Source organism: Salmo salar, chromosome ssa03 (assembly GCF_905237065.1).
Source record: "Salmo salar chromosome ssa03, Ssal_v3.1, whole genome shotgun sequence".
Lineage (NCBI taxonomy): Eukaryota > Metazoa > Chordata > Actinopteri > Salmoniformes > Salmonidae > Salmo > Salmo salar.
The window spans coordinates 19,416,273-19,433,168 of NC_059444.1; the positions used below are offsets into that span (position 1 = coordinate 19,416,273).

The following is a 16,896-nucleotide window of genomic DNA, read 5'->3' on the forward strand; positions in this document are numbered from 1 at the left end:
ATTTTAGGCTCCTTCAAACAGGGCCTTCTCACATGGGAAGCATACACATGGTGCACCCCCCCCCTCCCCCTACAACCCAACCTCCTCTATAGTCAATATAAAGCCTCAGAGTCTTTGGTAGGCTTGTCTGTACCCCAGCTTCACAACCCTACCTGCTTAATAATGATCCCAGAAATCCCTCAACAGCTTTATCTTTCATAAAAGAGGACTTGTGTGGCTGGAAAAAAACCACAACAAACAAACTGCCAAGAGATGGAGTTGAAGGTACAGAAAATACTAAACATTTTCAATGAAAGTATCTCCAATGCCACTCATTACCATCCCACATAGATACAACTTTACAGCGTACTTTGGTTAAATGCAATATTGTCCTTTCACTGTCTGTAGCCTTGACAAAGTAAGTTTGGCATGTCCTCAGCAGGTAACCAGCTCTGTTACAGAACTTCCCCACAACCTCTCTAATGTTCTCAGTCCAATCCCTGTCCCATCAGTGACATCCCAGTCTGAATCTGCTTAATGTGTCTGAGACGGGCTAGACTCAGGATCTCTTATTGGATTTCAGTCTAAGTCACTGGTCTGGTGGGTGTTTATTGTATACCACCCATGCCACTACCTTATTGAGTTTCTCTTCTGCACCGTAAACTGGCCAATTCTTCCTGCGTAAAACTTGTTTCATAACACCAAACAGGCAACGACTACCAGGGAGATTGGCTTTTGCGTCATTGTCATAACTGCCTTAAAAATGCTGGAGTTGATGATGGAAAGGCCAGGGTTGTGTATGCTCCTCCGCTCCCCAGGGATGTTAGTATAGAATGAAGGCATCAGCAGCAGAGGCTAGCAGGTATTCTGGGAGAGTAAGCTCAGTAGTAAGGACCTCAGGGTCAGACAGCTGTCTGGACAGACAGTCAGAGTGCTGTGGATAGGGGGCCTGTGGCTGAAGCTGAACCTTCTTAACTGTTTTAAAGCACCCTCTTTGCAAACCTCTCTACCTCCACATCCAAAAGCCCCCAGTGCCCACCAACCCTGTCATCATCAAATAGTCTGCCAGTCCCCTATCCCATGTTTCCACCCAACCTTCAACTCTTCTGACCCACATCCAATATTCCCTAGTGTCCTCTGACTCTGTCCTCAAACCCTCTACCCCCCACATCCAAAATTCCACCAGTCCCACTAAGCCTAAAGTGACCCGTCTACTTCAACCCCTCAGCCCCCTCCTCCGCAATCCTCTGACCCACATCCAACTGCTCCCAGTGCCCCCCGGACCCTGCCCTCAATCTCTTTGCCCCCACATCCAATAACCCACTAGACCCCTAGCGCCCAAAATCCAACAATCTAACAGTCTACCAAGCTCCAAGTGCCCCCCAGCCCCAACCCTCTCCTCAACATGTCTGACCCACATCCAAGCCGCCTGGCCCCTTGGCCTCTGGCTCTGGACCCCAACACTGCCAGCTTGATGCTTGAAAAAGCTAGACATTCCTGGCACGATTCAGGGCCGTCCAAAAATGCAGGTATGTGGCAGAGCCCCTTTTGAGCCATGTTTTCTTTCAACACGGACCCGCCCAAGCACAGCAAATCAATACAAAGTAAATATCCTTCAAGTTCACTGGATGAGACGACTAAAAAAGGAACGCAGCGCTTCCTGAGGTGGAAGAGTCCAGTAGAGAGCGAGGAAGCAATATCTGAGGAGGACCAAACTCCTGCATTAATTAGCTGCTTTTCCACAAAGTTCTTCCTGTTCTCTGAAAAACATATCCAAACAGCAGCGTCAGGAAATCACCGGCCCTGTCAACAACCTATCCAAATCAAAACTACATTTCCACTCCTTATTGACCAGATGTGGGCCGTCATTGTAAATAAGATTTTGTTCTTAATTGACTTGCCTAGTTAAATTAAGGTTAAATAATTGTTTTTAAATGTATTTGTGATGCAAGCAAATTGGGTCCGGGGATGTTTTGTAAGGACGGCTCACTGGTTACCAAGGGCACTTTGCTACCATTAAGACTGTCTCCTGTTTTTAACCGCAGGAGTTTTGACTTGTGCACTCAGGGGTACTGAGTCGTGGCGGAAGTAATTGTGACCAACAATTTGAGGCTTGGTGAGTAGAGCGGTGGCTTAATACGGCCAATTAGTCAGGAGGTATTTGTCACCGATTAGAGAATTAAAAGGCTGAGTTGAGATCATTCTGACTCTGCACTCTGTGTGTGTGAATGTCTGGCCAGGCAGAACAAGCGGAGCGGTGCACACACTGATCGCTAATTAACCACCAGGACCTGTAGAGCTGGGCCTTGCCTTGCCCCACCAGCTCTCTTGGGTCTGTATCAAATCACATTAGTGCTAAGAGACTGGAGGTATGTGCTGCAAGAGACTCAAACATTGTTCTATAGGGGGCAGGAGGTTTGCCCTATAAGGGACTTAAGCCATGTTGGGACCATGAGCTACAATGGCTGTTGAAAATAAGATTTTGTCTAGAGGACATTGTCATAGTAACTGACTATATCTTAGACTCAACATCCTAAACTTTAATTCCAGGAAGGTTACTGTGTTTTCAAGCTTTTGTTTGGCTTACAAGTATGTCTAAGATATTACGTTTACACAAAGCTAGGATTAGCAAAGGTAACTTCAATAGGTTGTGAAACACTTGCTATTGTTCAGTTCACTTTGACATTGGACTATTTATTTGCAAACACCCAATAATAGGACATGCAACAATCTGTTTGTAACTTCATCCCACAACCATGAAACCACTGGTTCTTCTCATCAGCGTTCAATGAAGTACATAACAGCAATCTACCCACACTGTGGAAAACATGCATTAGACCTTGGTTCTAATCAATGTTCTGGAATATTCCTGACACCGTCGATCTGCCCTGATAACGGTGGTTGGTGGTTGTAGCTCCCAAAGTCTTTGTGGGAATCACATTCTCCCCTGTCGCTAGACGTTAGTTTCATATTGGAGATAACACACAGCGTGGCGAGCCAGCCAGGAGAGAAAAGGTCAGGGACATAGAGAGAGAAGGATTCTGGGAAAGAGACAAAGAGAGGTGGGGTCAGGAACAGAGAGAGTGAGAGGTCTGGAATAGAGAGAGTGTGAGACGAGGTCAGCATAGTGTTTGGCGCCAAGAACAATGGCTTTGAGACAGACAGACAGACAGACAGACAGACAGACAGACAGACAGACAGACAGACAGACAGACAGACAGACAGACAGACAGACAGACAGACAGACAGACAGACAGACAGACAGACAGACAGACAGACAGACAGACAGAGAGAGACAGATAAAGGGAGAGAGGTGGAGTCTGGGAAAGAACAAGAGAAATGAGACAGATAGAGACAGAGAAAAGGAGGAAATAAAGAACCAGACAGAAGAAGGAAGGGAGTTGGGGGACAGAAAAAAGGAGGGAGACAGACAGACAGAGGGAGAGTGGAGAAATGTGTGGAGGTCAAGCCAGTCGTGACTCCACTCTTCAGAGATTGGAACAGATGGGGGCTCAGTGGACTCTCTCTGGGTAATTAAGTTATAGCCATGTGTGGCAAGGGACATGCCAAACAAATGAGAGGGAGAGCGAGAACGAGAGAGAGAGAGAATGAACCAAGTGCGACCCTATTGTGTTTCAGGGGTGGATTTGGACTAGGGAAGCACTAGTCACTAGCCCCGGCATATAGGCCCATGCTTTCGGGGTCCGGTTACACCACCACCTACGCCCCACTCCCTCGCCTTTCCACCCAACCCCCAAAATGAGTTATGATATCAGGCCACAGCCTTATGAGTAACCGGCTGGAGGGGACGGGGGGTGGGGACAGCAAGGGGGACAAGGGGATTGGGGACAGCAAGGGGGACAAGGGGATTGGGGACAGCAAGGGGGGTGAGGGTGGAGAGGGACAGCTAGGGGGACGGGGTGGTGGGGGACAGCAAGGGGGGCGAGGGTAGTGGGGGACAGCTGGAGGACAAGGGTGGTGGGGAACAGCTAGGGGGACGAGGGGGATGGGGGTCACCAAGGGGGACAAGGGGATGGGGGACAGCTAGGGGGACGGGGTGGTGGGGGGACAGCAAGGGGGACGAGGGTGGTGGGGGACAGCAATGGGAACAAGGGTGTTGGGGACAGCAAGGGGGACGGGGTGGTGGGGGACAGCTAGGGGGACGGGGTGGTGGGGGGACAGCAAGGGGGACGAGGGTGGTGGGGAACAGCAAGGGGGACAAGGGTGTTGGGGACAGCAAGGGGAACAAGGGTGTTGGGGACAGCAAGGGGGACAAGGGTGTTGGGGACAGCAAGGGGGACAAGGGTGTTGGGGACAGCAAGGGGGACAAGGGTGTTGGGGACAGCAAGGGGGACAAGGGTGTTGGGGACAGCAAGGGGGACAAGGGTGTTGGGGACAGCAAGGGGGACAAGGGTGTTGGGGACAGCAAGGGGGACAAGGGTGTTGGGGACAGCAAGGGGGACAAGGGTGTTGGGGACAGCAAGGGGGACAAGGGTGTTGGGGACAGCAAGGGGGACAAGGGTGTTGGGGACAGCAAGGGGAACAAGGGTGTTGTGGACAGCAAGGGGGACAAGGGTGTTGGGGACAGCAAGGGGGAACAGGTGGAGGGTGAGAGTTTTAATATCACATTCTCTGCTCTGCTAATTGTGGCCAGCCTCTGTGATGTCATGGCCTTGTTTATATATGTAACTGACAGTATGAAAGGGGCCGAGGAGGGTGTCAGGCAGCGTGTCACGACAGGGTGGATTGACTCTAGTGTGGGAACTGTGTTGATGTCATGGTGCCTGATTGAGCCTCACTTAGGATCATATTAGATCGTATTAGATCATTGCCTTTCATAGGGTTTATTATGACCCAAGATATCATGGCCAGTGCTAGTCCAGTTTATAGAGGGATGTAAATGTTGTGACTTAAGTGTGTGTGTGTGTGTGTGTGTGTGTGTGTGTGTGTGTGTGTGTGTGTGTGTGTGTGTGTGTGTGTGTGTGTGTGTGTGTGTGTGTGTGTTAGCATAGGCTATAGGCCTATGTGCAAGCACATTCACCAATACTATTTATACTCCAGGCAGAGCTTGTATTTTTAGCAGTAAGCTAAGCATGTACAGTATGACATCTTATATGATTGTATGTACTTTGTCTTGTTTTCTCCTCTTTTTAAATAATAATATAATCTGTTTCTGAACACTTCTACGTGAATATTTACAGATAGTCATGAATGAATGGTGAATAATGATGAGTGAAAAAGTTACAGATGCAAAAAGATGCCTCCAAAGCATGCTAACCTTTCACCATTGTGGGTAACTGGGAAAGTTAGCATTTTTGTGTGGGTACAATATTTATGCCTCTGTAACATTTTCACAATTAATTCATGATTATCTGCAATCATGGTCGCACCCACATTAATGTAAAAGTGTTCAGAAACATATTCTATTGTTATTTACAATAAAAGTGACTCCAAAATGACACAATACATTATTTACCATTAATTTCTATTTGGAAAGAGAAAAGGGATACCTAGTCAGTTGCACAACTGGATGCATTCAACCGAAATGTGTCTCCCGCATTTATCCCAACCCCTCTGAATCACAGAAATGTGTCTCCCGCATTTATCCCAACCCCTCTGAGTCACAGGAATGTGTCTCCCGCATTTATCCCAACCCCTCTGAATCACAGAAATGTGTCTCCCGCATTTATCCCAACCCCTCTGAATCACAGAAATGTGTCTCCCGCATTTATCCCAACCCCTTTGAATCACAGAAATGTGTCTCCCGCATTTATCCCAACCCCTCTGAATCACAGAAATGCGGTTAAATGCAGACATAATTGTGCACAACACTATCCGAAACACAACCAAAACAACCTGCAAATGCATCCAACGACTTTGTAGAGTCAAAAGCGTGATGTATTTATTTATATTTTTTTATTATACCTTTATTTAACTAGGCAAGTCAGTGTAGTCATTGCGTGCTGGGAATATGGGACCAAATACTTTACTTTTTCTTAAATATAATACACTATAAATGAATTTGTCCTTATACTTATGACACCTTCAAATGGGGGAACTAGATACATAAAGTGCATTCATTTCTAAACGGTAAAACAGATACAGTGCCTTCGGAAAGTATTCAGATACCTTGACTTTTTCCACATTTTGTTACGGCTTTATTCTAAAATCGATTACATTGTTTTTTCCCCTCATCAATCTACACACAATACCCCATAATGTCAAAGCGAAAACAGGTTTTTGGAAATATTATATTTACATAAGTATTCAGACCCTTTACTCAATACTTTGTTGAAGCACCTTTGGCAGTGATTACAGCCCCGAGTCTTCTTGGGTATAACGCTACAAGCTTGGCACACCTGTATTTGGGGAGTTTCTCCCATTCTTCTCTGCAGATCCTCTCAAGCTCTGTCAGGTTGGATGGGGAGCGTTGCTGCACAGCTATTTCCAGGTCTCACCTGAGATGTTAGATTAGATTCAAGTCCGGGCTCTGGCTGGGCCACTCAAGGACATTCAAAAACGTGTCCCGAAGCCACACCTGTATTGTCTTGGCTGTGTGCTTAGGGTCGTTGTTCTGTTGGAAGGTGAACCTTCGCCCCAGTCTGAGGTCCTGAGCGCTCTGGAGCAGGTTTTCATCAAGGACCTCTCTGTACTTTGCGCTGTTCGTCTTTCCCTCGATCCTGACTAGTCTCCCAGTCCCTGCTGCTGAAAGACATCCCCACAGCATGATGCTGCCACCACCATGCTTCACCGTAGGGATGTAGCCAGGTTTCCCCTAGACGTAACGCTTGGCATTCAGGCCAAAGAGTTCAATCTTGGTCAGACCAGAGAATCTTGTTTATCATGGTCTGAGAGTGTTTAGGTGCCTTTTGGCAAACTCAAAGCGGGCTGTCTTGTGCCTTTTACTGAGTGAATTCCATCTGGCCACTCTACCATAAAGGCCTGATCGATGGAGTGCTGCAGAGATGGTTGTCCTTCTGGAAGGTTCTCCCATCTCCACAGAGGAACTCTGGAGCTCTGTCAGATTGACCATCGGGTTCTTTGTCACCTCCCTGACCAAGGCCCTTCTCCCCCGATTACTCAGTTTGGCCGGTCGGCCAGCTCTAGGAAGTCACGGTTGTTCCAAACTTCATCCATTTAAGAATGATGGAGACAACTGTGTTCTTGGGGACCTTCAATGCTGCAGAAATGTTTTGGTACCCTTCCCCAGATCTGTGCCTCGACACAATCCTGTCTCGGAGTTCTACGGACAATTCCTTTGACCTCATGTCTTGGTTTTTGCTCTGACCTGTGCTGTCAACTGTGGGACCTTATATAAACAGGTGTGTGCCTTTCCAAATTATGTCCAACCAATTGAATTTACCACAGGTGGACTCTAATCAAGTTGTAGAAACATCTCGAGGATGATCAATGGAAACAGGATGCACCTGAGCTCAATTTCAAGTCTCATAGCAATTTCTTTTTTCTAAAACATAAATTAGCAACGACTTCTAAAAACCTGTTTTTGCTTTGTCATTATGGGGTATTGTATGTAGATTGATGAGGGAAAAATGTAATTGAATAAATTGTAGAATAAGTTTGTAACGTAACAAAATGTGGAAAAAGTCAAGGGGTCTGAATACTTTCCAAAGGCACTGTATATATAGCCCCTACGTACATATATATATTTGTGTTTTGTCTACATGTACTTAAAGAAATTGTTTCTTATAAGCCCATACAGTTTGGGCACCAATTGGTGTAAGACACTGAAATAAAATAAATAAATGAATCAAATATACGCCTAATCCTGTTCTGTCTTCTTCTCCCTCTGTCCCATCAGATGTGGAGCTGTTGGTGTGTAAGCACCAGGGCCCGTCCTGCTGCACCCGCAAGATGGAGGAGAGCTATCAGGTGGCGGTGAGACGAGAGACCCTCCAGAATGTCCGCTCCTACAGCTTCGAGCTGAAGTACCTAATCTCCGGCCACGCTACCGCCTTCCAGGGTAAGAAGAGGGCCAGGGGAGAGGTGTGATGGGATGGGAAGGGCTTGTGTGAATAGTGATAGTAGGACAGGTATGGGATTTCAACCAAAAACATGGAGATAAAGGAAGTCTTTCTATTTTGAAAACTGGTACTTTTGTGCCAATGTCCTGATCCACAAGAAAGGGAATGGAACATACGAGAGGAAGCCACTTCATAGTACTTGAGTGAGGCCTGTGAACGTAGATCTTTACTGACATACATTTGAACTTGTCCTTATTTACCACCAACTAAAACAGTGGAAAACCAAACACATTTATTTGTTTTGCTAGTTATTTGGAAGGAAAAAAAAGTATAGGAATTCGTCAACTTGTTTTTATTCCAATCCTCTGGCTCTATCGCTAGTTCACGACTCTTCCTCTAATAGTTTTTTATTGGTCACGAGGGCACAGCTATCTTCTGTTCCCCTCAGTGGTTTTGGCAGTAGCTGGGTTGTGGAGAGGGTAGACTAGGGAGGGTAGGTAGGGAGGGTTAGCAGTAGCTGGGTTGTGGAGAGGGTAGACTAGGGAGGGTAGGTAGGGAGGGTTGGCAGTAGCTGGGTTGTGGAGAGGGTAGACTAGGGAGGGTAGGTAGAGAGGGTCGGCAGTAGCTGGGTTGTGGTGAGGGTAGACTAGGGAGGGTAGGTAGGGAGAATTGGCAGTAGCTGTGTTGTGGAGAGGGTAGACTAAGGAGGGTAGGTAAGGAGGGTTGGCAGTAGCTGGGTTGTTGAGTGGGTATGGAGGGTAGAGAGTAGCTCTGGAATGGGTGGGGGGGTATGTATTGTTGGCAGTTAGCTGTATTGTGGAGAGGCAGAGGGAGCATGAAGACTAGCGAGGGCATAGACTGCACTGCACACAGGCCCCACTCGGAGCCTCTGGCCTGCTATAGTTTATGGGCGGAAGTCTGTCCACTGTGCCACTTTCTGCCTGCTTGGCTCTTTCTATCTGAGGGCAGCAGTGGATGGATGGTTGGCAGGTCTGACTGGTCCAGCTCCGGCTGGTTCGGCTGCCAGAGGGGCTTTTACTGGGCCAAGCGAGGCCAGGCACCGGCCCAGCACCCCCTGCCTTGTCTTCTTCGATCAGGGTGACTGGTAATTGCAATGTCATTTAAATTCCCACATTTTCTAAACAGACAGATTTTTTCTCCCAACCTCCAACGCTATCCCTCAGAGTCTGCTGGTGAGAGGTCCGGAATCTTTCTGCTGTTGAAGGAATTTGTGAACCATGCAATTTGTTTTATACGACAATGTACTGTGTGCTTAGGCATTATGCTGGACAGTTTTGTTTTATGATTGTTGTTTGGATACAAATGGTCGTTGGACTGCAATATGGAAATGTGCATTCATGATATAAACTGGATTTCTCCTCAATTCCAGCCATGGATATGAATAGTTTGTCACAGTGAGAATAAAGGTCTCAGTACAGTGTCTAGCGCAGGTATTCCCAAATAAAAATGTGATTCACATTTAAAATACATTTTTTTTAAACATTTTTTTTTCTTCACATTTTCAAACAGTCCATTTATATTTTCCAACGGGGCTATACATTTAGGTGAGGTTTTTTTCTCGCCTGAGTAGCCTCGTTTCACTGCCAAAAATATAATTAAACCATCTAGTGTTCAGCGAAATAACTACACGATGTCAAATACAGGTAGCCTAGTCAAATAATTAACATCCAATTACATTAACCGTTACTCTCTCGCTGGAATTCCACTAACGGTCCGTATGTAGGCAAACGTAGCTGCTGCTCATGTTGGTATGTGTACTGATGCCGCAAAATATATGACAGACAGACATAGTGGAGTGGTAACGCGCGTGCAAGCAGTTGCTCCCGACGCCACTTGGGTACACTGCAGCATCCACCGAGAGGCTCTTGCTGCCAAGGGAATGTCTGACAGCTTGAAAGACGTTTTGGACACTACAGTGAAAATGGTTAACTTTGTTAAAGCAAGGCCCCTGAACTTTCGTGTATTTTCTGCACTAATAATCAATCAATCAAATTTATTTATAAAGTCCTTTTTACATCAGCCGATGTCACAAAGTGCTGTACAGAAACCCAGCCTATAACCCCAAACAGCAAGCAATGCAGATGTAGAAGCACAGTGGCTAGGAAAAACTCCCTAGAAAGGCCAGAACCTAGGAAGAAACCTAGAGAGGAACCAGGCTCTGAGGGGTGGCCAGTCCTCTTCTGGCTGTGCCAGGTGGAGATTACAACAGAACATGGCCAAGATGTTCAAACATTCATAGATGACCAGCAGGGTCAGATAATAATAATCACAGTGGTTGTAGAGGGTGCAACAGGTCAGCACCTCAGGAGTAAATGTCAGTTGGCTTTTCATAGCCGATCATTCAGAGTTAGAGACAGCAGGTGCGGTAGAGAGAGATTCCTAAACAGCAGGTCTGGGACAAAGTAGCATGTCTAGTGAACAGGTCAGGGTTCCATAGCCGCAGGCAGAACAATTAAAACTGGAGCAGCAGTATGACCAGGTGATCATCAGGCCAGGTAGTCCTGAGGCATGGTCCGAGGGCTCAGGTCCTCTGAGAGAGAGAAAGACAGAGAGAAAGAGAAAGAGAAAAAAAGAGATAGAATTAGAGGGAGCATACTTAAATTCACACAGGACACCGGATAAGACAGGAGAAATACTTCAGATATAACAGACTGAGATATTCCATAAAAAAGCAGCCCTTTCCAGCTACAATAGTAATTTCCAACATTAACAATGTCTACACTGTATTTCTGATCAATTTGATGTTATTTTAATGGACAAAAATTTGTTTTTCTTTCAAAAACAAGGACATTTCTAAGTGACCCCAAACTTTTGAACAGTAGTGTAAACTACACAATGATATGGGCAGCGAGTATGTTACACTTTTACAACATACAGAAGTGCGCTGGTTATCAAAGGGCAAAGTATTGACACGTTATTTTGGAATTGAGAGATGAGCTTAAAGTTTTCTTTATTGACCATAATTTTCACTTGTCTGACCTCTTCCATGATGACGAGTTTCTCACACGACTGGCCTATCTGGGATGATGTTTTCTCTCGCCTGAATGATCTGAATCTAGGATTACAGGGACTCTCCGCAACTATTGTCAATGTGCGGGACAAAATTGAGGCTATGATTAAGAAGTTGGAGCTCTTCTCTGTCTGTATTAACACAGACAACACACAGGTCTTTCCATCATTGTATGATTTTTTGGATGCAAATTAGCTCAAGCTTACAGACAATGCCAAATGTGAAATAACAAAGCACCTGAGTTTACTGCAATTACGCAGGTACTTTCCAGAAACGGATGACACAAACAACTGGATTCATTATCCCTTTCATGCTCTGCCTCCAGTCCACTTACCGATATCTGAACAAGAGAACGTCATCGAAATTGCAACTAGCGGTTCTGTGAAAATTGAATTTAATCAGAAGCCACTGCCAGATTTCTGGATTGGGCTGCGCTCAGAGTATCCTGCCTTGGCAAATCGCGCTGTTAAGACACTGATGCCCTTTGCAACCATGTAAGAGTGGATTCTCGGCCCTCACTAGCATGAAAACTAAATACAGGCACAGACTGTGTGTGGAAAATTATTTAAGACAGACTCTCTCCAATTCAACCCGACATTGCAGAGTTATGTGCATCCTTTCAAGCACACCCTTCTCATTAACCTGTGGTGAGTTATTCAACATTTTCGATGAACAAATAAGGTTTTATATGTAAGATGGTTAAATAAAGAGCAAAATTATGAATTATTATTATATTACTATTTGTGCCCTGGTCCTATAAGAGCTCTTTGTCACTTCCCACGAGCCGGGGAGTGACAAAAACTCACACTCAATCTTATGTTTAATCAATCAATCAATCAATCAATCAATCAAATGTATTTATATAGCCCTTCTTACATCAGCCGATGTCACAAAGTGCTGCACAAAAACCCAGCCTAAAACCCCAAACAGCAAGCAATGCAGATGAAGAAGCATGGTTCTGTGAAAAAATGTATCGTATAGTGTGTGGCAGGCTTACAATGATGGCAAAGAACAATAGTTGAGAGTGCTCTGACCCTGGTGCTAGAGGGGGTACGCAGCTGGAGGTCGAATGTCTGAAGGTGTACGGGACTATAAAAAGTTTGGGAACCACTGGTCTAGCTAGCGGATGGATTCATTTGTCATTATGAACATAACTTCCTGCTTACCTCATGTCTGGAGTCTTCTGAAGTTAGGTCAGGTGCTTAACTGCTCATGTCTCCACAGAAATAGACTTAATCAACTATGGAACAACTAAAGAAGCCATGATGATGAAGGGATGGTGATGATGTCAGTTGACTTGGTTCCCAGGGCCATCTAAGGACAACTAGTCCCGTTGGCATGCTGTTTGAAGATTTGATGTGCGTTGCTGTGGAGAAAGTCAAGTAGGGGAGCAACTGCTAGCGAGGTGTTTAAATATCAGATGAAGTCACTTATGTCATAACGGTGGAGCGGAGACATGCTTGGGATGGTGAGATTGGTCCCTTTCTAAGTGCCCACTGGGCACAGACGTCAATTCAACGTCTATTCCACATTGGTTCAACATAATTTTGTGGAAATGACGTGGAAACAATGTTGATTCAACCAGTGTGTGCCCAGTGGGTGGTGTGTGTGTGTGTGTTTCAGACCCTCCTGTATCAGAATAGATTACAACATTAATAATAATGTTTCACCTCACCTCTGTTTCTGAGAAGGTATGTTGTGCATTTAGAGATGAGAGGCATCATCTCATCCAGTTCCAGATCTTGAAGGTTTCCTACCCCCCCCCCCCCCACACACACACACACACACACACACCCTCCCTCAGTGACAGAGCATCTCCCCAGCCTGCCTGCCTCAGCCTCAGTGGGGTATCCTACTCTGCTGGAGTGTTCATTTGATCACCACATTCCTCCAGGCCTCCAGGGTGTGGCCTCTGTTTATGTTCCCTTTCTTCTTCTCACTCACATGTCCTTCCCTTGGTACTGTACTGTAGCCAGGACCAGGCTAATCACTGAGGGAGCTGGCTTTTGGATGCTGCTCTCTGTCTGTCTTATTCTCGCAGTCTCTCTCCCTCCCTCTCTTTCTTTGTCGCTCGCACTCTCTCTCTCTCCCTGTCTCTCTCACTCACTCTCTCTCCCTCTTTGTCGCTCGCATTTTCTCTCTCTCTCTCTCCCTCACTCTTTCTCATTCTCCCTTGACTCATTGTTCATGTCACACTCACTAACGAGCGAGGCTCAGCCAAAGATTTGACAGGCCCACACATAAGCAAGCAGATGTGAGTGTGTGAGAGTTTTGGTTGGCGGGTGTGTGTTTTGTTAGCCCAAACAGCCTACTGTGCCATGTCATGTTCGGGTGGGGACTTGTCACGAATGTGACCCCATGACAACTAATGCAGGGTCACATCCTGTAGAACAGAACAAAACTTTGTAAAATAGAGGAACTTTCACTGCTTCACAACGTTTTCTCCTGTTTATGGCTAGTGAACAGAACACGCTTCTACCCTCCTCTTCTGTAGGTTGAACATCAACGAGGTTATTCTCGCTTCTGACACCACCTTCCTCTTTAACATCAGACTGCTAAACCAAAGATGGTTTAGTATGAAGATGCCTAGAAATGACTTCTCCAATAGGAATCCCCAATCACGCTTGTAGCCGATGTCATGGCGACGTGGGCTAGGAAAGCTCATGTGCAGAAACACATCATTGGGTCTAACGGTCGCGAAAAACTGTGCATGTGCAGGCCGTCAAATCGAAGGCACTCCTTCGATATAAAGTTGTTTTTGACTAAAATGAAAACGTGTCAGTTTGTCACTTTCATGAGGTTGGAGTAATAACATGTTCAACTACTTAAGACATTGGCTCGAATCTAGGTTATGCCTTTAGAAATTGCGAAAATTAACAACTAAGGAAGAATTTTTCACTTCTCACATTGACTTCCCAAACCCCGGTCTGGTCTGTCGAATCTGCTTCGTCAAGCGTTTTCGGAAAGTATCGTGATGTTGGGCCTCTAGGTTTAGAATCTCTGTGGCTAAACCTCTCTCTGCTGGGCCAAGGCAGTCTGAATGTTCTGGTCAGATGAGGCGGGCTGATCAGGCCAACTTAATTAAAACCCCTTAGTGAAGTTGTTTCTCTGTGTATGGCTAGTGAACACACTGCTGGGCTCCACTGACTAGGTTGAACATCACTGAGGTTATTCTCCCTTCTGACATCATCTTCACCTTTAGCGTCAGACAGACAGCTCAAATACATTTCACAGAGACGGGTCACACTAACTAGGGGTCGATGTTTAGGAGGCTAGGGGTCAGATACTTACACACACAGAGAAAGGTCGCACTAAGACCAGGGGGGTCAGGAGCGGTCAGCATTCCTACGTAACAGCCTAATTGATAGTGAGTGTTGGGACTAGAGGGAACGGGGTTTCGCTCCAATCTAGTCTGAGTCTGAGCCGGACCAGATTAGACCAGAAGGGGCTTTGGTAGACAGAGGACCAGCCAGACTTGTCAGAGTGCTCCATTCAATCAGATCTGGACTAATCTCAAGCCTTTCATTGGCTGAGCCAGGCTGGAGCAGATGGACCAGACAATCATAGAACAGGCCTACGTGTGTATCTATGTAAGAGTGTGCACTGGTTTCAGGAGGGTCAAGGAGTTTCAGCCACCATTCCAGACAGAGGAGGAAAACCACTGTGAGTCCATCAGTGATTACTGTCCAGTCCAGACACACTAACCACTTGTTTATTCTACATCAACTCTGGTAGGGTTGGCAAGACTGTGTGTGTGTGTGTGTGTGTGTTTGCGCGCGTGTGTGACTGACTGTGTCTGTGATGATTGAGTGTGAGTGATCAGATTACCCTAGCCCAGACCCTAACCTTATCCATAGAGTTGATGCAACATAGCTGACCCTGTATCAGTGGCCAGGGGCATGGAGACTGGACACTCAGCTAAATTCCATAGCTGTGTCGCAAAGGGCACCCTATTCCCTATATTATGCACTACCTCTGACCAGGGCCCTGGACAAAAGTAGTGCACTATATAGGGAAAAGGGTGCCATTTGGGACGCAACTCATGTCAACCAATGAGTTGTTGAGTTGAGGAGTGTGTGTGTTGTTTACACACTCCATCATCACCATGGATACATCTAACACACAGGTGAAATGATCATTAGCTGAAGTGTATTGGCATGACATTTTCAGGTGTTGATTGATTCGTCTGTTTATTCAAGTTATTTATGTTCTGTGTGTGTGTGTGCGTGTGTCAGTGTTTCCGTGGGACCGGACATTTGACTGGCAGCATTTTCATTTGCCGGACATTTGAAAAACTTTACCGGATCCATATGCATTGGGTGCGTAACCTGATTAGGTTGTCTACCCACGGTGCTCAGAATGACACAAATCATATTTAGATGATGATAGTTCATATTAATAGAACATACAAGTCAAGGATGCAACGATGTGCTGTCCTTCATACTGAGTTCTGATGCCCACTTTGAACATGTTAGAATAACTGTCCACATTTGCTTTTCCTCAGCCAACAAGATGACTAACGAACATCAAAATTACTATTCTATGTCAATCTACTATCCCTCATAGTAGAAAAGTTGACCTATTCTATTGGTCAGCTTGTTGAGAAAGAAATAGCCTATTCCAAACAGACTCTGGGACAGGTGTGGGACGATAGATCCCAAGTTCATACAACCAGTGGGCCTATGTTACATAAAAAAGTTCAAAAGCAATGAGTCTTTAGCATAAAATGTTGATTAACTATTATTTTTTCACATTATAAGCACAGCAATGCGCCAAGGCAGTAGGCTACCACAAATGTTCGTTCCATAATGCAATTAGCGGGACAACACCATTGTCAAAAGCGCACAGCACAAGCAAGCAGTTTCATGTGACAGAGATGAAAATATCCATTAGAAATGTATAAAGAGGGGAGATCTAATATGCAACAACTACCATGGGTTTCTAAATGACTAGGATTGTTCCTTTGCCTACTGGACAATGAAAGAAAGTTGATAAAAAATAATTGCCTCCACAGACATGGTCTGATGTTGGCTAAGCTACTTTGAAGCAAGGTAAGACATTTTTATTGAACCTTTAGTTAATTAGGCAAGTCATTTAAGAACAAATTCTTATTTTACAATGACGGCCTACCCCGGCCAAACCCTCCCCTAACCCGGACAACGCTGGGCCAGTTGTGCACAGCCTATGGGACTCCTGATCACAGCCGGTTGTGATACAGCCTAGGATCGAACCAGGGCCTGTAATGACACCCCTAGCATTGAGATGCAGTGCCTTAGACTGCTGTGCCACTCGGGAGACATACCTCATAATATGTAATAAAACGTTCAGGTTTCAAACAATTACGTTTACGTTTTCAAAATGCATACTGCCTCCAGCTCATTGCAAAGTGGTGTGTGATGCGCTGATGAAGCCTGCCTTCCATTGCCTGTGCATTTGCTGTTTGAGATGCTGTAGCAGCAGCTCTCGCGCTGTCTGACAGATCTGCATACTGTACACGTGCAAATTAACTTAGAGACCGATAAGCACGACCATTCAAATGTATTTACATCGACTGTTACAGTGGCATGCGAAAGTTTTCACCCCCCTGGCATTTTTCCTATTTTGTTGCCTTACAACCTGGAATTAAAGTCCCTGCCGATGAAAAACATCCCCACAGCATCTGACCAGAGTACCTTCTTCCATATGTTCGGGGAGTCTCCCACATGCCTTTTGGCGAACACCAAACATGTTTGCTTATTTTTTTCTGGCCACTCTTTCATAAACACCAGCTCTGTGGAGTGTACGGCTTAAAGTGGACAGATACTCCAATCTCCGCTGTGGAGCTTAGCAGCTCTTTCAGGGTTCTCTTTGGTCTCTTTGTTGCCTCTCTGATCAATGCCCTCCTTGCCTGGTCCGTGAGTTTTG

General features: G+C 45.8%; 1 protein-coding gene across 3 annotated transcripts in view; it reads left to right on the top strand.

Annotated features, from left to right (window-relative positions):
- Positions 1 to 16,896, top strand: part of LOC106599532 (glypican-5) — a 258,504-nt gene that overhangs the window by 9,171 nt on the left and 232,437 nt on the right. For all 3 annotated transcript variants that reach the window (XM_014190814.2, XM_014190815.2, XM_014190816.2), the window contains exon 2: positions 7,799 to 7,960. In XM_014190814.2, coding sequence (XP_014046289.2) covers positions 7,799 to 7,960 — 162 coding nt within the window. The remainder of the gene's footprint in view (positions 1 to 7,798; positions 7,961 to 16,896) is intronic.